General features: G+C 34.4%; 5 protein-coding genes across 6 annotated transcripts in view; 2 read left to right on the forward strand and 3 right to left on the reverse strand.

The window, feature by feature from the left end:
- LOC105159476 (gamma-glutamylcyclotransferase 2-3) overlaps positions 1–1992 on the reverse strand; it is a 2487-nt gene extending 495 nt beyond the window's left edge. Inside the window, exons 1-6 of one of the 2 annotated variants that reach the window (XM_011076553.2) lie at positions 1625–1989; positions 1155–1231; positions 658–711; positions 417–473; positions 284–324; positions 121–192 (exon numbers count right to left, since the gene is read on the reverse strand). In XM_011076553.2, coding sequence (XP_011074855.1) covers positions 121–192; positions 284–324; positions 417–473; positions 658–711; positions 1155–1231; positions 1625–1733 — 410 coding nt within the window. In that variant the 5' untranslated portion in view covers positions 1734–1989. Of the gene's footprint in view, positions 1–120; positions 193–283; positions 325–416; positions 474–657; positions 712–1154; positions 1232–1624 lie in introns of both variants that reach the window. The other variant, XM_020692842.1, reaches the window with a different exon arrangement.
- LOC105159477 (WAT1-related protein At1g44800-like) lies at positions 2374–5027 on the reverse strand. Its single transcript, XM_011076554.2, has 7 exons — positions 4691–5027; positions 4541–4603; positions 4326–4442; positions 3415–3655; positions 3132–3290; positions 2889–3040; positions 2374–2771 (listed from the first exon to the last, which is right to left on the reverse strand). Exons 1-7 carry the CDS (start codon positions 4903–4905, stop codon positions 2549–2551), a joined length of 1170 nt encoding a protein of 389 aa, XP_011074856.1. The 5' UTR covers positions 4906–5027; the 3' UTR covers positions 2374–2548.
- On the forward strand, positions 8893–10818 carry LOC105159478. Its single transcript, XM_011076555.2, has 3 exons — positions 8893–9350; positions 9626–9715; positions 10486–10818. Exons 1-3 carry the CDS (start codon positions 9087–9089, stop codon positions 10561–10563), a joined length of 432 nt encoding a protein of 143 aa, XP_011074857.1. The 5' UTR covers positions 8893–9086; the 3' UTR covers positions 10564–10818.
- On the reverse strand, positions 10835–12478 carry LOC105159480 (transmembrane emp24 domain-containing protein p24delta3-like). Its single transcript, XM_011076556.2, has 4 exons — positions 12028–12478; positions 11435–11647; positions 11232–11308; positions 10835–10996 (listed from the first exon to the last, which is right to left on the reverse strand). The coding sequence occupies exons 1-4, from the start codon at positions 12244–12246 to the stop codon at positions 10852–10854; spliced, it is 654 nt and encodes a 217-aa protein (XP_011074858.1). The 5' UTR covers positions 12247–12478; the 3' UTR covers positions 10835–10851.
- LOC105159481 (aminoacylase-1) lies at positions 14714–18188 on the forward strand. The gene is made up of 5 exons (XM_011076557.2): positions 14714–14836; positions 14897–15763; positions 15846–15983; positions 17096–17335; positions 17426–18188. The coding sequence occupies exons 1-5, from the start codon at positions 14816–14818 to the stop codon at positions 17525–17527; spliced, it is 1368 nt and encodes a 455-aa protein (XP_011074859.2). The 5' UTR covers positions 14714–14815; the 3' UTR covers positions 17528–18188.

The following is a 21862-nucleotide window of genomic DNA, read 5'->3' on the forward strand; positions in this document are numbered from 1 at the left end:
GGACTTAAAAGACTGACTCTATTCTGGCGAACCAACTTAAAATGAATTGTACAGATGGATCAAGTTTTCAATTGTGTTGGCTTAAAAGTTTCTTGCACTATATGTGAGAAAGACACATACACGGCAATGTCTTCTAGAGAGGCAGGTCCCAAGTAGTTCTGGTTCTGCTTCTTGTCTGCAGATGCTATATATCTGGACAGTTCAAATGTAGGTGTTGATACAGAAACAGTCTGCAGCATAGCATGTAAGTCTCACAAAATAGGTAGCGGTTCTTGCGACTTACACCATGACATTAGAAACAGCCGGTGTTGAAGCAGTCGGCTCCTGAAACAAAACTTAATGATTTACTTTGATATCATAAGTTTGATACATTAAAAAATTTGAACGAAATACGTCTGAAATAAACATAGCCTTACAGTGAAAAAATCAACATAAGCTTTCTTGTCATATTGCTTCTCCCTTACTTCAAGATGCTGCAATATGGTTGTGTGTTACTTTTGTTAAAAAGGAGAAATGAAAAGAAAATAAACTGAGATTCCAGAACTATTCAATAAGAAAAAATAAAATAAAATAATTGACCATTAAGTCTTTAAGCATTTCATGCTCTTGGACGTGAGTATACAATGTCATATTTATTCTGTAAACGTAAAAACCTACCTCCAAAGCCGTAAGTTGATCTTCCTTATGGGTTATTTTGTAAGCAGCACCCCACTGTCTCGCATGTCAACGAGTCATCAAACTTATATAATTCATGACGTGTTTAGAAAGATTTAAACACAGTTATTAACTTGCATCTAGAAGCATATATCAGCAGGGGGGATAGCGGTAAAACCAGCTTTAGAAGATGATACAAAGCATAAACCTCATTGTACAGAAAGACATAGTTCTAAAGAAGTTTGTGAAAGCTCTTCAACAACCCACATCCTTGTGACTTATACCCTCAAAATAACCATATTACAGAAAACAGGGAAGTTTTGCCTGCAGTAGAATCTATTATTTCAAGGTTAGCATTGTTCGGCCAAATGCAGGCCGTCTTGCCATTTTGTCATCATCAGTCTCCATAAACTTAAGGATGTTTATCTTGCACGATATGCGTGTTCTACAGAAACTTTGCAGGAGAAAAAGTCCATTAAAGAAAGAAACAAACCACTTACGCATACTTCCCCCTTTGCAGGCTCCAATGTGACCGTTCTGCCCGGAAACTCTGGAGTGCCTCTATGATCAGTGCTTCCTGAAAATTAAAAAAACAAGTGCAAATTATTAATGCTGTTTCTTGGTTCTTGGATTTCAGGGAAGAAAATGTTATGAAATCCATATTCATTTGTTCAGTATTAGCAAAAAAAACAAATGATTAAATGCTTGCATAAACATAATAATGACACGATTGACATTCAACAATGTATTTAAATTTTTTCATGCTACAGAATAGTTTAAGGCTGATGTTTTTACACAAAGTATGTTTGTCCAAACAAGAAAACCATATGCTTTTTGATTTACTTTCCTCCACTAAATTCTATACCATGTCAAAACAAATCTCCTGATAACCTAACCAAAACACATACCAGCCTTCAGTTGGAAACAAGGGGAACAAGCAAATCTAATACCAACATAATGATTTAGAAACCTTGGTAGAAGACACGGCGGTAGTCTTTGATGAAACCCACGAGGCGTTCATCGTAACGGAACCCTGCTTTCCATATCAGCGACCCGTATCCGAATACCCACATCGCCATTTTCTTGATTGACCACTGTATTAGCCAACTGTTTCTGGTTGTTTTGGATTTTCAATTTTTTGGATTGCTCTTTTCCTCACACATTTCTCTCTGTCTTTCTCTCACTCCATCGGACGCAGAACCCAGATGACTGCCAGAGATTATTGAATAGCGGAATTGACGTCTTTAAACAGAAAGAAACCAAGAAATTGCTGAGATTCTTGTTTTTTCCTCTTTCTTTGAGAGATTAAAATTATTGCCTGCGAGTCTGCGACTTTAACCGAATCAATGAGTAACATCTCATCAGGCAGGCTGGTAATTCAGTTGATGATGAGCCCAACTCCCGACCAATCACAGCATGTTAGACAGAAATCAACCCACTTCGTAATTTGGATGGGGAGTTGGAGTTTCAATTTTTTATGGGCTGGCCCAAATGCAATTATAGTACCCTAGTTACATCCTCACTTGACCTTTGTCAAATTCTTGCTGATTTTAGGAGTACCTCTTGTAATATTGAGGTTCCCAAAAAAAAAAAAAATATTAATGTGTATATGTATGAACTATACACCTATATATGAAAAATACGTACATGACGTATGAATATTAAATGCAACACGCAACGTCATTTTATAACGTGTTATCCCATTGAAATACATGAGAATTACAAGAAGCACAAAAACAAGTATTGGATTCTCATTCCATACATTGCACGAACATTAGAGGATGAACAAACATTTCTTGCAACAGATGTTACATGTGACACAAAAGATAAGAGGGGGAAGGGGTAGGGGTAGGGGTAGGGGTGGGGGTGGGAGAGTGGGTAAATTAATGCTTCTTCATGCGCCTTCCTGTGGGGAATTCTTCTTCTGATGACTCTTTGATTTCACAATAGTTTCAATTATATCTGCATCACCAACGCCCTGCATATCCTTGTCCGTTACAGGCAACTCCTGTGCTCTCTCCTCGTCGTATGCCAGTTTGTTTGCAGCTGAATTCTCTTTGCTTTTGCCCCACACCACAGAGTATAGCCCAAATACTATGATCAGTGCTCCAATTAAACTGCAAACAGCAAATGACCGGAATATGTGTTAGTACTATACTACAACTATAGCTACATAACTGATTAGTTAAATCCCGTCAAACATTTTCATGCTACGACTACAGCTACGTGCATACCTTCCAAGATGAACCTGCTCGGACAAAATTATGGCTCCCAACACAGCTGTGATGATCATTGTGAGAGGACTGAATGCTGTCACAAACACCGGACCTCGTACCTTGTTCACAACACTTTGCATGTAATATGCAAGTCCTGAGCAAATAATGCCCTGAAATCAACAATATACGCACGTTAATTAAAATTCAAGAACTCAAAAAAAAAAAAAAAATTAAGATTTAGAAGTTTGAATATTCACTGACAGAATAGGCAGCAGCTAGAAGTCTTGAATCGAAACCAATAGCCCAAGCACTCTTACGGTGCTCCATTATTGCAGCCACCACTCCACCTTCCACCGTTCCCATCAGACACACTAAAGCAGTCAAGGACAGCGGCGCAGGGTACTCGTTCAATGTCTTGTTCTGTTCATCAACAGATCATCATCACCACAAAAATTCTTTAATAGAATTAAAACTCTAATTAACAAAAATAAATTAATCGTTTTTGTTAACAGAAGTAATTTTGCTAGAAAAAGAATTGGCTTACTTGCAAGATAAAGAAGGCAGCCCAGCCCACAATAGACAAGAGCAACATAACTGTGCCGGCGACCCAGTGCTGGCCGGCGGAACTGCTGGCGGCGTCTTGGTGGCTGCTGCCGTGAGTGTACCACAAGATATTCACGGCCGGGCCTTTGTACAGTGTCATGGTCATTGCTCCGGCAACTGTTATTACTGTACCGATCACCTTAGCTAAACTGTGCACCTTTTTCAGATTCACCTTCTCCAACCTGACCCATCATTTCATTTCATGCATTAATTTTTGTGCAATATTCATTTAGATATAGCAAATTTAATACTTACTTAATTTATTCAAAATATAATACTGAAAATAATATATGAAAATTTCTTTCTTTTTCCTCCTTACAAATAAATAAATAAATAAATATATATATATATTTGGTGCAAGTCGTATAGTTGGTGAAAAGGCAATAATCATTAGTGAAAAGGCAATACGGATTAAAAAATAAATAAAAATGAAAAGAAAGAAAGCAACAAGAATGATGCTTTCTACGTGGCAATTGATGAACTCTCCACTAGCTACGAACCACCGCAGTTTGATGACGTTGTTGGTTTCCATGTCAAATGTAATATGTGATGACTGATGCTCAATAAAATCCTACCCCAAATCAATTTTAATTAATTATAAAATAAATATAATATATTTATTATATAATTACTTATTTTTCTTAAATTGTACATTAATTACACAATAAATTCAAATTCAATTTAAATTAAAATTTTCTACTAACTACCTTAACTTTTTATATAAAGCCCATCAAACTTTTTGGAAAAGAAGTTATTTAGTTTTTTACTTAACTCAATATATATGTATATATATTGATAAATTTAATATACATATTGAACGGATGGTGAGTAATTTGAAGTAAGTGTATATACCTGAAAATGACGGCCATTATGAAGGTTACGGCGGGGAGAACGTTAAGACTGACGGCTGCAAAAGTCGCAGATGTATACTGGATTCCCACGCCGTACAAATTCTGATCCAGCACCGGCCTGATCATCATAATTATTAAATAATTAAGAGTCTTGCTCATCAGCTACAATGAATTAAACTGGTACGTAAAAACATGTGAGGTGTTTAAGGGCATTACTCCAAGAAAGCAAGCACCATGATCTTGAAGAATACTGATTTTGTCATCTGAGGCCTTATTTTCCTGAAAATACCAAACCAAATTGCACGTTAATATTTCGTCATATACGTACATAGATTGAAAAAACATTAACGAATACCGAGCTCTTACTTCTCTAAAAAGTATGCAAAAGGGGCGAAAACCAACGTAGCAATTGCATGACGGTAGACAACGAAGATCCAGTGGCTGAACCCATGTTTGAAAGAAACAAGGGTGACAATGTACATGCCGGCATACCCAAATTGGAGGGAGATCATAGCCAAATAAGGCTTCATTTTGTTGAAAACTACACTCATGCTAGCACACAAGTTTTGCTCACTACCCATATTAATTTCTCTCTTATCTTTTGATATGTGTTCTTACACGACACTAGTCAAGTACTAGGTGGTGGTAGTGCATGCAATGCAATGGAATGAGGATGGAATGCAGAAAAATGGGGTACGGCCTTTTATACACACAAAAGTGCTCAAAGCATCAAAGAATGAGGAAACCTACATTATTTTGAATATAACACCCTATATGGGGCACTAACTTTTTTATTCTCCTTTAAGATTCCCTTATCCATCACCAGAAAGACAAACCCTATTGTTCAAGCAACAACAACCCTTTGATCATTTTTCCTATTATTTGGAAAAAAAAGAGAAAGCAAACCCTAAATGATTAAAAATCTTTTGACCATCAAATACTATTTTAATGTAATGTGAAGAAAGTTTTTCGTTTTTATTATAATTTTTTATTATTTGGAAAGTGGGGTTTATGAGAATTTTTTTGACCACAAAAGATTGTTAGGGTTTAGTGGTGTATGATTGATGCATATAAGGCTGCTGTTTCTTTTGTGTGGATTATGAGTGGACACTTTACTTGCCCATTGCTACCATAAATAATAATTAATTACTTCTTCTTTTTTTTTTAATTTTGGATTTCTTGTTTCTTAGTCATACTTAATTAGTATTAATTACCATAATTAATACTTAGTGGTATTAATATTTATTAATTAGTTTCATGTTATATATTAATAGTAGAGCTGTCTTTTCTTTCCAATCATTTGTGTTTAATTAAGAAAAAGTTGTTTAACGTATACTAGTTGCCACACTAATTAGTGGTCTACCTTTCTATTCATTCATACATATATACCAATTCTAAATCCCAAAGTTCTCATTAATTAAATGTCTAATGTAATTAATTATTTTATGTCAATTATATAAATACTTCTTAATTTCTCGTAGTCTATGAGAATCGATTGAGATGATTAGTGGTCATTAATTGTATCGTTTTCACTTTTAATTAATTATAATAATATATATAATATGATTAGTTGCTTTTCACTAAAAGATCTTAATAATTAAAGTGGTCAATGTACGTTTACATGGACTCAACAAGACCGACCACATTTTTAAAAAGGGATATATATATATATGTAACTTTCTCATTTATTGTATATTTACATAAATTATTCTTATCTTTTAAAAAATTACAAATGCATTTCTTAGAAACGTCGACAAAAGTGTAAATAGATCATATATCATGAATATAAATATAATTATTTTTTTTAAAAAAAAAAAAAGAACAAAAATGGTAAAAAAAGATGTGGGAGAGAAGTTTGTCCTATAGTGCAGCTAGGGAATTAATATGTCCATTTCATGAGATGGTGTGGAGGTTTTAAATTAAATGAATGGAAAGATGGTGTATTTTTGCTCAACTTTTTAGTTGCGTGCGGGAAATCTTCTTAGCTGTATATATGTGTATATACTTTAAGGCCCTTTATTAAAGGAATTTTGGACAAGGACATAACTTTTTTAAATAATTCATATCTATCTCCAACCTATAATATTAATTACCTAACTAATCATACTTGAACAACTCTGCTCCCATGCAAATTATTTAATTCCTAGCTAGTTATCGACCTTTTACTTAAATTACGACAAGTAGCTACGTACTATTTCAATACTAGTAGATTTTTTTAACGAAATTATTCTTTATAATTTGATACTAGCTAGCATTCTTTTTTCTTAATTAATTGCAGTAAAATATATAGAAATAGTCAGAAAAAAACTTAATTAGTTCATGCATATTAATTAGTTGGGATTATATAAGTAAATTTCATATTAATATGATTAATGTAGGAGTACATATATAGTATATTATAGATGCATGCATGATGGAGATAATGAGTAGTGATGATGAGTGGAGTAGTGCAACCTAACTGCTGCCGTAATTGGTCCCAATGATTGTTAGTTCAAGAAAGTAAAATCGATCCTGCTTAATTAAATTTTCAGAGTATATATTTATAAGTATGATGAGTGGGCAAAATTGATTGAAAAACAAGTAGTAATTTGTCACTTCAATCAAGATTCAATTAATCAAGAATTCAATTAAAACTCGACACCCACAATATGTTTTGTTTCCAAGTAATTAATCATTAATTAATTAGAATGTGATTATTGATTAGTGAAATTTTAGTTGGATTAATTAATGTTTTTGGAGAAAAGAAGAGAAAGAAAAAGGGGGGGTATGATTAATTGTTTAATTAGTGAGGTTGGATTATATTGGAGCATGCATGAAACAAAGGTAGTGAAATAATTAATGGGGGGGTAGGGGTGTGCATTAGTACAGCACTTTGGGGACAAAATCAAATGAAAGTAAAGTTGGTGGTTTCGTCGTAAGATTCCAACGTTGAATTTGGTGGATTCCCACCCTCCACAAATTCCTAACAATTCGAAAGCGTTTGATATGACACTCACTCTTCAATTTTCAGATCCAATATTGTAATTTTAAATATTAATTAATGTGGTTGGAATTTAATTTGTTTACAACTGAATATATGCAAAAAATAGTATGCGTCTACCCGCAATTATCATTATTATTATTATTGTGAATGTCTTTTCATGTACACGTAGTTGAGTATGTATGCCACTCCCACTCCTTTCTGTCCACTGCTATTTCTTTTTAAAGTCATTTCGAGAATTCTAGCACCTGCTCTGCTTCAATAATGTTATTCACTTTCGACATTTTTTATATTTTATATATAATTTTAATTTACTATGCAATGTTAAACGGTCATCTTATTTAAAAATTTTAAATGTTGAGTTTTTCCGATGCTAAAATTTTCACAATAATAAGACATTGCAGGCCGTGTTAGAAAATTATACAAGTAAAACATATATAGTTGTGGAGAAAAATTAAATATATTTATTTCAATCTTACATCAACTATTATTTTTGTTATAAGTTTAATGAATCATGAAAGGGATATCACTGTCTGTTAATGTCAACGATTAAAATTATGGGATGAAAACCAATGATATTAATTTTGACTAAGTGCAGGAACTGGAATTATTATTACTATTATTATATATTGTCTCAATCTTAATGCATTCTGATTTGGATTTTCATTGAACGAAAACCCAACTTCATTTTGACCTCATCTCATCAGATATTCCTATCCCATTCCTTCATTCTCACTTATTTTAAATATATATTATTCACAAGTTATAGGAATCCACATATTAAACCAATTCCACATTATTTATTAATTACGCCAAATTAAGTCAACTTGGGATCCTCTAATTCTAACATCGGTTTTTCAAATTAATAGCACTGATACGTAGGTGTCGATCCATTCACTTCAATAGTGACGTATACTTATCTATATTAGTAATCATTATTTATTAATTAAAATATATAATTAATATGAATGATTAATTATTAATTAGGACGGATTTGAAATGAGAGGAATTAATAAAGTGTAGGGTGCCAAGGTTTTCGATATCCCACATTAATTTAAAGTGGTATATGATTGTATTCTCACTCAAACCTCATCTATCTATCTGTCTAAACAAGCAGTAGATATATTCATATAAAACTAGCTATACACCTACTCAAAATTGCTTTATTTCTTTCTAAGTAATTGAGAATTTCTATTTCGAGACATCACTCAGCTAATTAGATTATATATCTAAATATTGTTGCAAGCGTGTGATATTTAGGTTTCTGTTTCAACTTTGAAACAACTTCCAATCCTATGCTTCATTTGTTTTCGGTCTTAATTATTGGATGATTTAAACGTAATAGACGATTTAACAAATAAATAAATAGTTTTATGTATTAAAAATTAATTTAATACATCAATAATTTAAATTAAAAGACAAAATTATTATAGACGTGTGTGTATATATATATCCACAATTTTTTTATGATAAGGTCCAATCTTAGCAATGGAAGGATGAATGATTTGGCAATAACATTTTATTGTATGGTTTATGACATTTGATGTGCTAAAAAATCTTAAACATCTTGACTTAGAGACATGGACCGGGATTGATAAAAATGGGCAAGCCTAAAATCCGAGGAATAGAAAGCGTGAATATAGTTCCTTAGAGTTTCCTTCTGACGACTTTTCCGGTTTAAGCTAAAGACGCATATCTAGTTGTTAACCAATTCTGGGCACGCTAGTTTCCGTCAGCAAAAGGATTAGACTTTTGAGAAGCGACAGAGATATTGAAACAAGAATGGGTGTTGTTAGGATTGCGATTGCAAGTGCGGCCACCAGGCCCCAACTATTTCAGCATTGCCGATCAGCTGCTAACCCCACCGCCCCAAATACTAGATTCGCATTCTTTACAGCTTCAGCTTCCTTTTCCTCTTCCTCCACGCCCAGAAAACTGATACTCTACTCAAAGCCCGGATGCTGTTTGTGTGATGGCCTCAAAGAAAAACTCGATGCTGCGTTCTCTCTTTCTGGCATGAATTCCATTTCTGATGTCCAGTTACAGGTTCCAGTTTTAACTTGTCAGTGTGTTCGAGTTACGAATTCTCGTTCTTGGCTGTGTTCGTGCAGATATTTATGTGAATTTCTGTGTTGCGGACTAAAATGTGAACTTTGGGAGTGATTTTTTGTGGATTTGAATTGTCCAAGTGCGTGAATTGTGGTAACAGCTCGAGGTTTCTAAGCCAAATGGAAATATAGCTTTCGAATTGAAATTGTTTTTAGCTCAAATCTTGCTCGAATGTGATTGCTTTGAAACATGACTGATGTGGTTTCGGACAGATAAGGGATATTACGAGCAATCCTGAGTGGGAGAGGCTTTACCAGTACGAGATACCTGTGTTGGCCAGAGTCCTGGAAGACGGCACAGAGGTCGGTATTTGTATTCTTCCCAATCTTTGATTCTCGGATACCTGTTTAAAATTGTTTGTTCCATGAATCTTTTACTACTTGTTTGTTCTGAAAGGAATCATGGGTAATTTTAGACACCAAATTGCTGTTCATCCCTTAATGTACGTGGAAACAAATGGAACCTAGGTGGGTGCAAAAGTTAAGAAAGTTGGATTCAGGACAACATTGATCTATCTAGAAGTGAAATTAGTGTGGTGTGGCAGATGGAGAAGAAATTACGAAGATGAGTGAATTGAGAATATAAAAGTTTAGCCGCCTCAAAGCAGTACGAGGAACTCTATCTATATAGTGTCTTTATGATGAATACTTTTCACTTTCCAGAGACAGAAATGCTCCTTTCTCCCCATTTTCCCATGTAACTAGCCGTGAAATTGGTCTAGATTGGACCTGGGAAGGTGTTCTCTGAGCAGAAAAGTGTAACAGAGATGAGATTTATCCCATACAAGAAAAGCTGGAAAGACTGACTCAGAATGGATAAAAGATGGCTGAAGTAAACATGCAAAAGCCCACTCACTCTGACTCACAGTACATACAAAAAAGATGGTGAATGCAGAGAAAGATGCAAATAAATTGGATGACAGCTTCTTTTATAAGTAAAGACATTTCATGGAGAACTTTGAGGAAATGGTCCTGGCAAGCAACTCTAAATAGCGTGGATGTAGCAAAGACATTTCATATGTTCAAATATGCTTTACCAAACTTATAATCTCACCAAATATTACTTATTACAGGAGGCACTTCCAAGATTATCTCCCCGCCTTAGCGTGGAGCTTGTCCAAAAGAAGATAGCAGCTGCATTTGACCAATGAATAATGATACGAGGGGTTGTTCAAAACTTGCTTTGTGTAGGATGGAGAATTACTATATGGCAATTCATTTCTTGGCACCGGTTTGTCTACATATACTATAGCTAAATCTGAAGCATATGCCGAGATTTGCGGTGTTACTAAACAATCTCAAATTTCTTTCTGGGACAACCATTGGAGTGTGGGCTTCTGGTTTCAAGATCGACAAATATGCAACAGTAATATCTGTTTTCTACAAAATCTGTGATGCATGTTTCTTTTTGGAGGAAAAGAATGACTCCAACAGACGCTCTAGATAAGTTTTTTCTTCTGAAAGTATTGTTTCAAATACCACAATTGGAGAACTGAAACCACGATACAGACACCAAGAGACGTAATACTGTACCACGCCACTCTAGCATTCGTCGTCTCACTCACTCCCCTCATCTTCAATTCCCTGCACGGAACAGAAACACACATTCATTTTAGCACTTAGCTTTAGAGTTTAATCTAGTAGATCCACTAAATTGAGCAGTTTCTCACTTTCTCAAACATGAGATAACGTGAGATGTATACTTATCCCTATGTATTCTAATTCTCGTACTGAGTTTATTATAAGAAAATACTATGACCAAGATCATGATCGATGCATGTTCGAGAGCATTTATCATGTAAGTGCACGGGAAATTTACCTAGCCATCAGGTCATTCAGATTCTCATGGATTGCTTGCACGGCACCTTCAAGCTTTCTCAACTCAAGTTCCAGACCCTACAGACAGGCAAGTTCAGTTTATAAACCAACAAAATAGAAGAATAAAAGACATATGCTTATACTAACACAGAGGCAGATGGTGACCACCACCAATTTCATAATTGTTAGCATCAACTTAATTACCTCAATCTTTTCCTTTCTTGCAATTGAGTCCCAATCTTTTGCAGCAATTCCAATTTTCCATTCTACGCCAACAGTCACATTCTTGCCGCCCTGATAATTAGCATCCGCCCAGAAGCATGCCAAGTAGTTCCCATCCTCTGTCGTTGTAAAGCTAAACTGACCGTATCTTACTTTCTCTGTGTGATACAGTTCTTTGCCATACGGAGATGTCACCTAAGAAAGACAATGCAGCAATGATCAAACCATCTCATCACTGAAAGAACAACATCAATTCTTCGTTCAAGAACTAAAAACAGAAGTGATTTTACTCATGAGAACGTCTCTACTGCCTGATAAGAATTCTGCAAGGGTTATGGGCTGCAATAATTCTTCCATTTGATTCTTGGAGATAAATATTCATCGATCGCGCAACAATTCAGTTAAAGGAAATGGTGCACAACATTATCCCTTGCCATTTTCTTTTTTTTCCTCTTTTTTTTGTTTGTAATCTATATAATCTTTTTTTTTTTTTTTTTTTTACAAAAAATCATCGGAAAAAAAAACATACGAACAGTTGTGGAACAAGAAGTACTGGGAGCAAGAGAGGTTGCAACCTTAACGGAGATGGTGGGGGCGACGGTGCTATTCAAATCTTCTTGCTCGGCGAATAAGGAATAGTAATCGGCCAGAACGACAACGTTGTTACGTAATTCCTCAGACACGCACTTCGACCCAGAACTCGGCATGTCGAACCATATCCCACGCGCCGCTGGCACCACCACCGTGGCCAACAACAACAAAGCCCAGAAATGACGCGCCTCCACCAATTTCATACTTAATATAACTTGTTTGTATGAAAAAGAGGTTTTGAAGAGGTTAGGACTGAGAATTGAATCTTGGTTAAGGTGAATGTGTGTTCGGAGAACTGTATTCCATGTAATTAAGGTGTTTCGTGAGGGTGGTGGAAATGGCGTTTGACTAAAGGGAGGCGCGTGTTGTGTGCGAGTGGGATGGGGAGAAAAAATGTTGGCGCCACGCAAAATGGTTTGTTTTGCACCAATCAGATTTGGACATGGACACGTGTTCCAGCTCTTCCAAGCCGGGGTATTCCACGCGCTTGGCTAGTAGTCCTTCACCCAATTTATTTATTTTTAAGAAGAAATTTATTGAAAAAATTATTTAAAACATGGGAGAAAAATTGGGATAATCATTTTTAGGAATATGAGTAACTTACTTGTTAAATTTGGTAGTAGAATCAGATATTTGAATGATGAGATATTTTTCTTTTGTCACTTTTAATGAGCAATTCAAATTTTTATTTAGATACCATAGTTTATGAATTTGATGTGTGTTAGGATTCAAAAGGTCCAATTTTGAAGATGGGAATGTTTGAATATATTTTGATACATAACTTTTGTCATAAGTGTCATTATAATTCAATTGGTATTAAAATTTCAGCATTAGTATCACTTAGATATTCAATTCTTTTTATTATCTATTTAGTAATTACAATTTTACCGTTAGATGTAAACATAAAAAATAATGAGTATATCCATTAAAAACTTGTATAAATTTCTACCACTACATTTTATCTTCATTTTAACCATTGGACTTTCATCTTATATTTGATTATCAAAATTATTATATTTTTAATATTTTGATTTACTTTTTTTACTATCTCTATTCTCAATCTTTTGAAAAAAAAATATTATTAAATAACTTATATTAATAGCCAAGTTCACTCGATGTATATATTTAAAGTACAAGTACTGTTCTAATATAATAAATTAGGATATAAGACTTAAATATTTGTTATAAAAAATGCTGTTGCGTTTAATCGATATATTAAAATGTAATTGCTAAAAACTAAATTTAAATTTTAGATTACAATCTTATAACAAATTAAAATGCATTTTAAATTTTACTTGTAAGATAATTAATTACTTAATAAAATTATCTTATATATACTTAATACTTAATATTTTTCACAAAAGTCCAAAATCAGGAGGTGGACTCCTACTGAGCAGCCCAATTGGAGGATCCGCTGGTCCATGAGCAAGGAGGTAAAAGTCCATAATGTTATTTTCTTATCTTTATTAATATGGTAGACCCAATAAACAAGTCCATTTTAGCAAAGACGTAAGCATACAAGAAGGCGAACATGTTGTACATATTGAGACACTCAAACACATCGCACTAAAACTTTTTTAGCAAACTCGTAGTAATTTGGTTGCAATCAGACTGTTAATTGGTAGGCAATGGGTTCTCAAAATTTTAAGTAAATTAGGCAATATTTGGTCAAATATCATATCTTAGTCAATATGTTACCAAATCACGAACGAACCTTCGGTTGGATAAACAACACAAGTAACTTTCAAATAGCTTATGACTTGCCATAACTACCTTTAGAATCTTGTTCTACAAACACTTATAAATAAATCTCTAGTACATTCATTGGTAACATCTACTCTCAAGCTTCTATTCTCTCTCAATTTTGAAGTTATCTCAAACTCTTTTTTTATACTTCACACGAATTATATTAATTTTGCACTATTTTCAAACATTATTCTTACTCTGATTTATGTTTTTCTTTCATTTATTCACTTAATCATCAGAATGCTAACCTCTATTTTACAGGTTCATCACTTGATAATCTTAAAATTTTTGTGAAAGTCCTTCGAACCTCATGATGCTGCTGGACCCCGATATGCATTAATATTAATAAATAAAATAATATTATCAAGCATAATACTCACATGAAAAAACGAAAACCAAAAGCTTCAGTTAAAAACAAAATATATTAAAAAATTTCTTTGATATATTTATGATTTATTATATAAGAGTGAAATAGTCATTATATAAAAATAATAATACAACAAATAAATAAAAATCATTAATTGAGCTAGTACCAAAATGAAAGTAATGATCAAATTTGGGTACAGGTTGAATGATGTATAATTATATACCAAAATAATATTAATTAAAATTCGAATATCGTTATAAATTTTGCTTGGATGATTATCAATTTTGTATAAGTCAAGGTGGGAAATTCTGGTGTAAATTAATTGGCTTAAGTATTAAATATGAATGTCTCATATATTAACTATCATAAAAAAATATTTATATCCCATTTCTTAAAATTCTTTAAAGAAATTTATCAAATTGCAGAATTAACCTTAAGAGATTTTAAATACAAAATCCATTTGATTATTCGAGAAAGAGCTTTCTGACTTAGCTTTTTTTTTAAAAAAAAAAAAAAAAAATTGGAAGTGGAAAAATTGAGGTTGATATTAGACCTGAAAGTACGACAGTTTCATAGGTGGTTTTCGTAATAAGTCTCCGAGTCAACATCTCTGCTCTTACTCTGCAGATCCTACTCAAGTAGCTACACAGCTGACGGCCATGTCCAAACCCCGCCGCCACATGCCGTCCATCTCCGCCGTCATCCTCCTCCTTTCCCTTATCATCAAACCCCGCCGCCACATGCCGTCCATCTCCGCCGTCATCCTCATCCTTTCCCTTTCCTTATCATCAACTCTCTCCGTCATCCACAATCAAGAACCACAAGTTAACGAAGAATCCGACCCCATATCACGATTCCGAAACTACCTAAGAATCAACACAGCTCACCCCGCGCCAGACTACGCCGCCGCCGTCAATTACCTCACCGCCTTCGCTGCCACCATTCCCAGCCTCCAAATCCGAACGCTTTATTTCACCACCCCAGATAAACCACTCCTCCTTATCACATGGCCCGGTTCAAACCCTTCCCTCCCTGCGGTTCTCTTCAATTCCCACCTCGACTCGGTCCCTGCCGAGCCCTCCAAGTGGCTGCACTACCCCTTCGCAGCCCACTTATCCGATGATGGCAAAATCTACGCCCGCGGTGCTCAGGACGATAAGTGCATCGGTGTGCAGTATTTGGAAGCCATTAAGGAGTTAAAAAGCAAGCTTGATTACACTCCGTTGAGAACCGTGCACATTTCTTATGTGCCTGACGAAGAAGTGGGAGGATTTGATGGGATGGCGAAGTTTGTTGAGAGTAAAGAGTTTAAAGAATTAAATGTTGGATTTGTGTTGGATGAAGGGCAGGCGTCTGTTAATGATGAGTTTAGAGTCTTTTATGCAGACCGGTCGCCTTGGAATTTGGTGATTAAGGCGACGGGAGTGCCGGGGCACGGGTCGAGAATGTATGATAATAGTGCTATGGAGAATTTGATGAAGAGTGTTGAGGTTATTATGAAGTTTAGGGAGAATAACTTTGATTTGGTTAAGGCTGGTTGGGCTGCCAATTCGGAGGTTATCTCGGTTAATCCTGTATTCTTGAAAGCTGGAATTCCATCGCCTTCTGTGAGTTTTCTGTTCTTGCAATTATTTGCTGTATTTGATTTGTGTTTTTCGAATTTGCAAAGGATAAACGATCCATTGACAGGGATTCTTCATGAATATGCAACCATCCGAGGTGGAGGCTGGATTTGATGTTCGGCTGCCACCAACAGTAGACCCCGATCTCATGAGGAGGAGAATTGCGGGGGAATGGGCGCCAGCGTGGAGGAACTTGACTTATGAGGTGAATCTATGTTGAAAGCAATGTTGAAATGTAGTCATTTTGTTTGTTTAATTTTATTTGTTTTATGACTGTAAGTACAATTTCTGATTCAAAGGTAATGGCACAACGAGAGTCGGACTAATGACTCGCATGGTTACATTGGAGGATGAAATTGCATTTGAATGAAATGTGTTTTTCTGCAATATGCTAAGTTTGTTTAAGCTGGTATTGTAGCACGAAAGTTCTGTTACATTGATGTTTATGAAATTTATCACTGAACTATCACAATTTGTTTACTTAGTTCCACTTAAAAGATTTAGGAAGATTGATTACCATTGCCATATAAGAATCTAGAAAACAGTTGGTTAAGTGAAAGACTGCACAGTTGGGATGAAATACTTCTTCATGTTTAAATTTTTATTTCGCATGAGTTTGTCAAGTTACGGATGGAAATTACTCTGGAAAATGATAGGCCTGCACCAGATATTTTAGGAAGCCTGGTGATAGTTGAGGGGTTTGGAAACTAAAATATCCAGCGGCCCAGTCAACTGGAAACCTAAGATGATTTGTTTTCATGAGTACTGCATAACGATGAATTTTGTTTGGAATTTCAAGCTTCATGTTCATGATCTGACACATGAAGAATAAATCTCAATTTGATCAATATCTGCATGAGTAAAACTCTGTACTGTATCTATGAACTGCATGCAGATATGTTGTTTCTTTCGGAAAATGTGAGGCTTCAGTTTACAATGTAGACTCAGGAAAATTTGAGGCTTCAGTTTACAAGGTAGACTCAGGAAAATGTACTAGAAGCTCACTTCAAATGAGCTCACTAAACCTCTAATATGGGCCGAAAAGTTCTTCCTGGCCTTTTCATGCTGTAAAAAGAAAAGAAATGCAAAACAGAATATAGGCATTTTTTAATACGATGATGGTACAACTTTGTCGAACTTTCAAGGTCAGGATCTGATATTCCCAGGGAGAATTTTTTTGAACTTTTCTCCTTGCCGTCCATTACCAACTTTTCGGTTTTTGGTTTTTTTATGCATATGACTCATTTAACTTTTTCTGTTTCCTTTTGGCCGTCAAAATGGCACTAATGGAGCCTGAGCACTATTTTGTAATGGCAGATAACAGAGAAAGGTCCTCTCAGAGACTACATGGGACGCCCTTTGGTGACAGCAACTAATGATTCTAACCCATGGTGGACCATATTCAAACAGGCAATTGAAGCAGCTGGCGGGAAACTTGCTAAGCCTGAAATCTTATCTTCGACTACCGATGCTCGATTCATGAGACAGATGGGAATTCCAACTCTTGGTTTTTCTCCAATGAAGAACACTCCCATATTGCTTCATGACCATAATGAGGTGACTCAGTGTTCCCTATCTATCATCATAGTAGTGTTTTACTTGTTCTCTTCAATGCTGATTAAGGTAAGAATTTTTCTGTCTTGGCAGTTTCTGAAGGATAGTGTTTATCTTAATGGGATTAAGGTTTATGAGCACGTAATTAGATTGTTGAGTTCCTTCGATGGAGCTACAGTCAGTGAAACAAAATGATTAGACTCCAGAACTCAGCGGAGCATGGGAGCATTGGTACAACACTCGTCTCTCCTGAAACAGGATTAGGCTTTGACATATGTCTTTTCCATCCCACTATGATTTTGTCTGAAGTCATCAGTTCATTAGTGATCTTAGTTGCTACCGGAGATGCAATACATTAGCTTTGATCCTGCGAACTGTTGCTGGTGCTTTAGATTCTCTCGCTCTATGAAAATTGTACACTATGCTTTGAAGCATGGACCTGTAACTATAGAATAAAATGTTGCTTCCAGTGTTTTCCAGAGGAAGCCAATGCCGTGGTTGTTGTAACATCACTACTGATTGTTGTAAATTGCTTGCTATGTAAGAAGAGCTAAGTTCAACTTGCTTTATGGGTTCATCCAACTTTCTTGATTACTCATGGTGTTTGGAAGCTAACGTATATGAGATGGACGCAGCAAAGTTTCAACGGCAGAAAAAGGTAATGTCAATGGTGGAATTCGAAATAAACCATTGGGTTGGTGAAGTGTGATTATTTCCATGAGCTGTTCTTGGATAAACATCGTATTTCGATTCAAGTCTTGATTCATGCTATGTTTCCTGATGGAACCTGATGCACTTCTGGAGAGTAGCTATGTACCCTGAACTTTGTTTATCTAAACCACGGACTTCCATGTTATTTTCATTCTTCTTTCTAGATGACATTTGATTGATTCCTATATCAGAAAGACATTCGTTAAAGACTCTGGACCATCTCTTTAAAATCCAAAGAATGAAAGAACATACGTATTATGTTCCGCACTCGTCCCGAGTAAAACTTTCTCACTTATGGTGTGTCTGTATACCGAGGCTGTTTCTTGAAACTGGGGGACTCTCCGTTGTTTTTCATATATAAATATTAAAATTGCGATTGCTTGTAGTTTTATTTCATTGATCTCATGTCATCTTGAGAAAAATTAACTTTGGTTGAGATGTATATACATATATATATATGTATATTAAATATATAATTGAATGCGAGCGATGTGTAAAAAAGTGTCAGATAAGGAAGAAAATATAATAATTATAATTGATGTTGTATGTTTTTCTCTTACAGCAATGAAGTATGTCTTGAAATATTTGTTTTAGATGAGGTGGAAGGATTTGTGAAGCAATGGCAGTTAATTTTTTTTTTTTTGACTTGTGTTGTGAACTGTGTATGGTATGATAATGTTGGGGGTAAGCCAAAGAATTAGTGGCATTCATTATTTATGGGTTGGGGGAAATATTAACTCTTGTCGGGTCGGATCTAAATTAATTTTATGACAAGTGCAATATACTTAACGTGTGATGGATGTACAATTTAGTAAATGTAATCAATTAACAAGTGTAATTAATTTGATTCACCTGAATATGATTTAGGTAAAAAACAATTTGAATTGAGTTGTCATTAAATTGAATCTCTCAGCTCTTTAAATTCAGCAGTAGTTTATAAAGTAGATTGAGACATTAGAGCGCAGGTGCTTGACGCTGCAGCTGTCTTTCTGGTAAACACGAATGATATCCTTCTCTTTTTATATTTGTCCACACTTTCCCCATTCAAGTTTTTACAATTACCCCATGTAAGTACAGTACAGTACCGTTCCATTGGCGTTTCAAGATTATGTGTGTGTTTGTGTTTGTGTGGACGTATGAAGAGAAAAATGGGATTTTCTTACCAAAAGAAGGAGACGACGACACATGTGGATATGGTCAGATTTTCCTGTTTCAGTCTGCATGTAAAAGTGAAGTAATTTTGAGATTGAGTCCCAATTCAACAAGATTTTGCTGTCTCCAACAGAGCAACCCAAGCACAGTAGTGACACCCCCCACCCCCAAACATACATATAAAAATGGAAAAATGGGAAATTATACAAGGTAGGATGGTTCTGAGTGATTTCAGAGCACATGGATATTGCCCCTTCAACCATCAACATTCATTGCACTTCTTTCTGCCCATACTATACATTTCTTCCTCCCCCCACACCCCCTATATATATATATATATATATCCTTATTCAAAACAAACAAACAGTTTGTTGAAACATTTATGATGTGAACCTTACACCAATTATATATTCAGCTTTTGACCCTTAACAAAATTGGTCCTAACATTAGCTGGCTTGGCTTTTGCCTCTCCCTCATTAATTGCTGTCCCTGACCCTCATCTTCCATTATTATTACAATCACCATAAAGTACGTACGTACGTACGGACAGTCCTTTTTTTCCCACGGACACGAGTGACTTCATTCATATATATATATATATACATACAATTATTCATACCCTCCCCATCTTCCTCATTTCTTCCAAACATAATACAAAAACACATTGATTGTCCTTTACCTTAAATGAGAGGGAAAAAATAAAAAAGTAGGTGGTGTTGTGGGCGTATAATATATATATTACTCTAACCTCTCACTACTTTCTCATAATTTTACTACATTATTCAACATTCACGATTCTTAACGTTGGTTGTAATTAAGGAATTTTCTTAAATATGTGCTTGTTTGTCCACAAATGCTACTGTACCTTTTTTTTTTTTTTTTTTTTATCTATGGTTATGATATTACTATTTTATTTGTGCTACAATTAACACAAATCAAAGTTGATAATTGGTACGATCCTGTTTATATATACATTCTCAATACTATATATATATAAAATTAACAAACCCTAATAATGGAATTTAATGGAGTATGCAGAAGTTGCTGCATATCTATTTTGTGAATTAATAAATATATTCAAAAGTGAAACTTCGTTACAACTTCCACGAAGCAACCAAACGGGCCCTTAATTAATCAGGGAAAGAAACAAATTAAAGCAAATAATAAATGAAATTGCGTAGAGAGGCATGTGAGGAGTCCTTAAACAAGAATCATGATGCTGTCTGTCTTTCTCTTCTGTTCTGTCACCCACACCATACCCAACACCAACTTCACTACAATTAATTGATTTAACAGAAATTAATTAATAAATGGAATTGATTCTCCTTCCCTTAATTAGAGTCCATCTGTTCCCATTTGTGTATACGAGGAAGCAGGGGGAGTACGGATTGTCCCTTCTTATACATCTTCTTACTCCTCTACCAGTTTAACTAATATATTGCTTGTCCTTTAGGTTATGTCTGGATTTTTTGGTTGGAAATAAAACATGGGGTTCAGTCCAATTTACCCCACGGACGTAAATTACTCTAATTTAAAACAATATATAAGGACTTAATAGTATCATAATCATTAATTTTGTACGCAATCGTAATTATTTTTATAGTCTAATTTGCTTTTTTTTCATATGGAATATTTTGCTCATTTACAATACTATATGGAGTTGCATGAGTTCTTAAAAACAATATTATGACACTAATTAATATTGCTATGTGAAAATTAACTTCACTTGTGAGTTTTGATGAAATATAATCAAATTTAGAATTTGTTAAAAAGGAAAAATAATTAATTAATTCAGGGCTTTTTTTTTTTCAACGTATCATTTATTCATTAATTTTAAATTGATTGGTCCAAATTCCAAAATATGAAATATTCGTGTTTCTATATATATATATATGATCAAATGATTCTTTAAATTTTGTATCCATCAGCTTCAATCCTTTTCTGTATATATATATATATATATATATGAAAAGGAGAGGCGTTCAATTTTTGTGGCAACTTGTTTGAAATTGAGTTAACGCGGCATTAACACGTCATTATGTATATATATATATCCCTCCTGTACCTCATTAAAGCTGATTTAAATTAGAAAGAAGAAATAATATTCCTTAACTACTCATGATTTCCCTAATTCTTACTATATTTATTTGTATTTTAGTGGGTGATTACAACATACAGTAAAATCTCTATAAATTAATAACCTTGGGGCCATGAAATTTTATTAATTTAGAGAGATATTAATTTATCGATAAATTAATATTTTATTAATTAAAAGAGAGATTTTTTAAATTCAGCAAATTTAGTACATATGTATTGAAAATAAATGAATTCATATATGTTTCATTGATTATATTCATGCATCAATTAATTTTTTATAACTAATTAAATATATTCATGTATAATATCAATTCATTATTTACAATTAACTATTATATTCATAGACACATGTATCAATTCATTGGAATAACTTAAATATACATGTTTACATTAATTCGTTGCACTTAAATAACTATTATACCCAATTAAATATATTCATGCATGATGAATGAAACATATACTACATAAATCTCAATATGATAATAAAATAAATCATAACACCCAACCATGTCTTCTCATCTAAAAGACATCGCAAAATCATCCATGAATGATCAAATGCGTAAAGCATTA

Source organism: Sesamum indicum, linkage group LG3 (genome assembly GCF_000512975.1).
Source record: "Sesamum indicum cultivar Zhongzhi No. 13 linkage group LG3, S_indicum_v1.0, whole genome shotgun sequence".
In the NCBI taxonomy this organism is placed as follows: Eukaryota; Viridiplantae; Streptophyta; class Magnoliopsida; order Lamiales; family Pedaliaceae; genus Sesamum; species Sesamum indicum.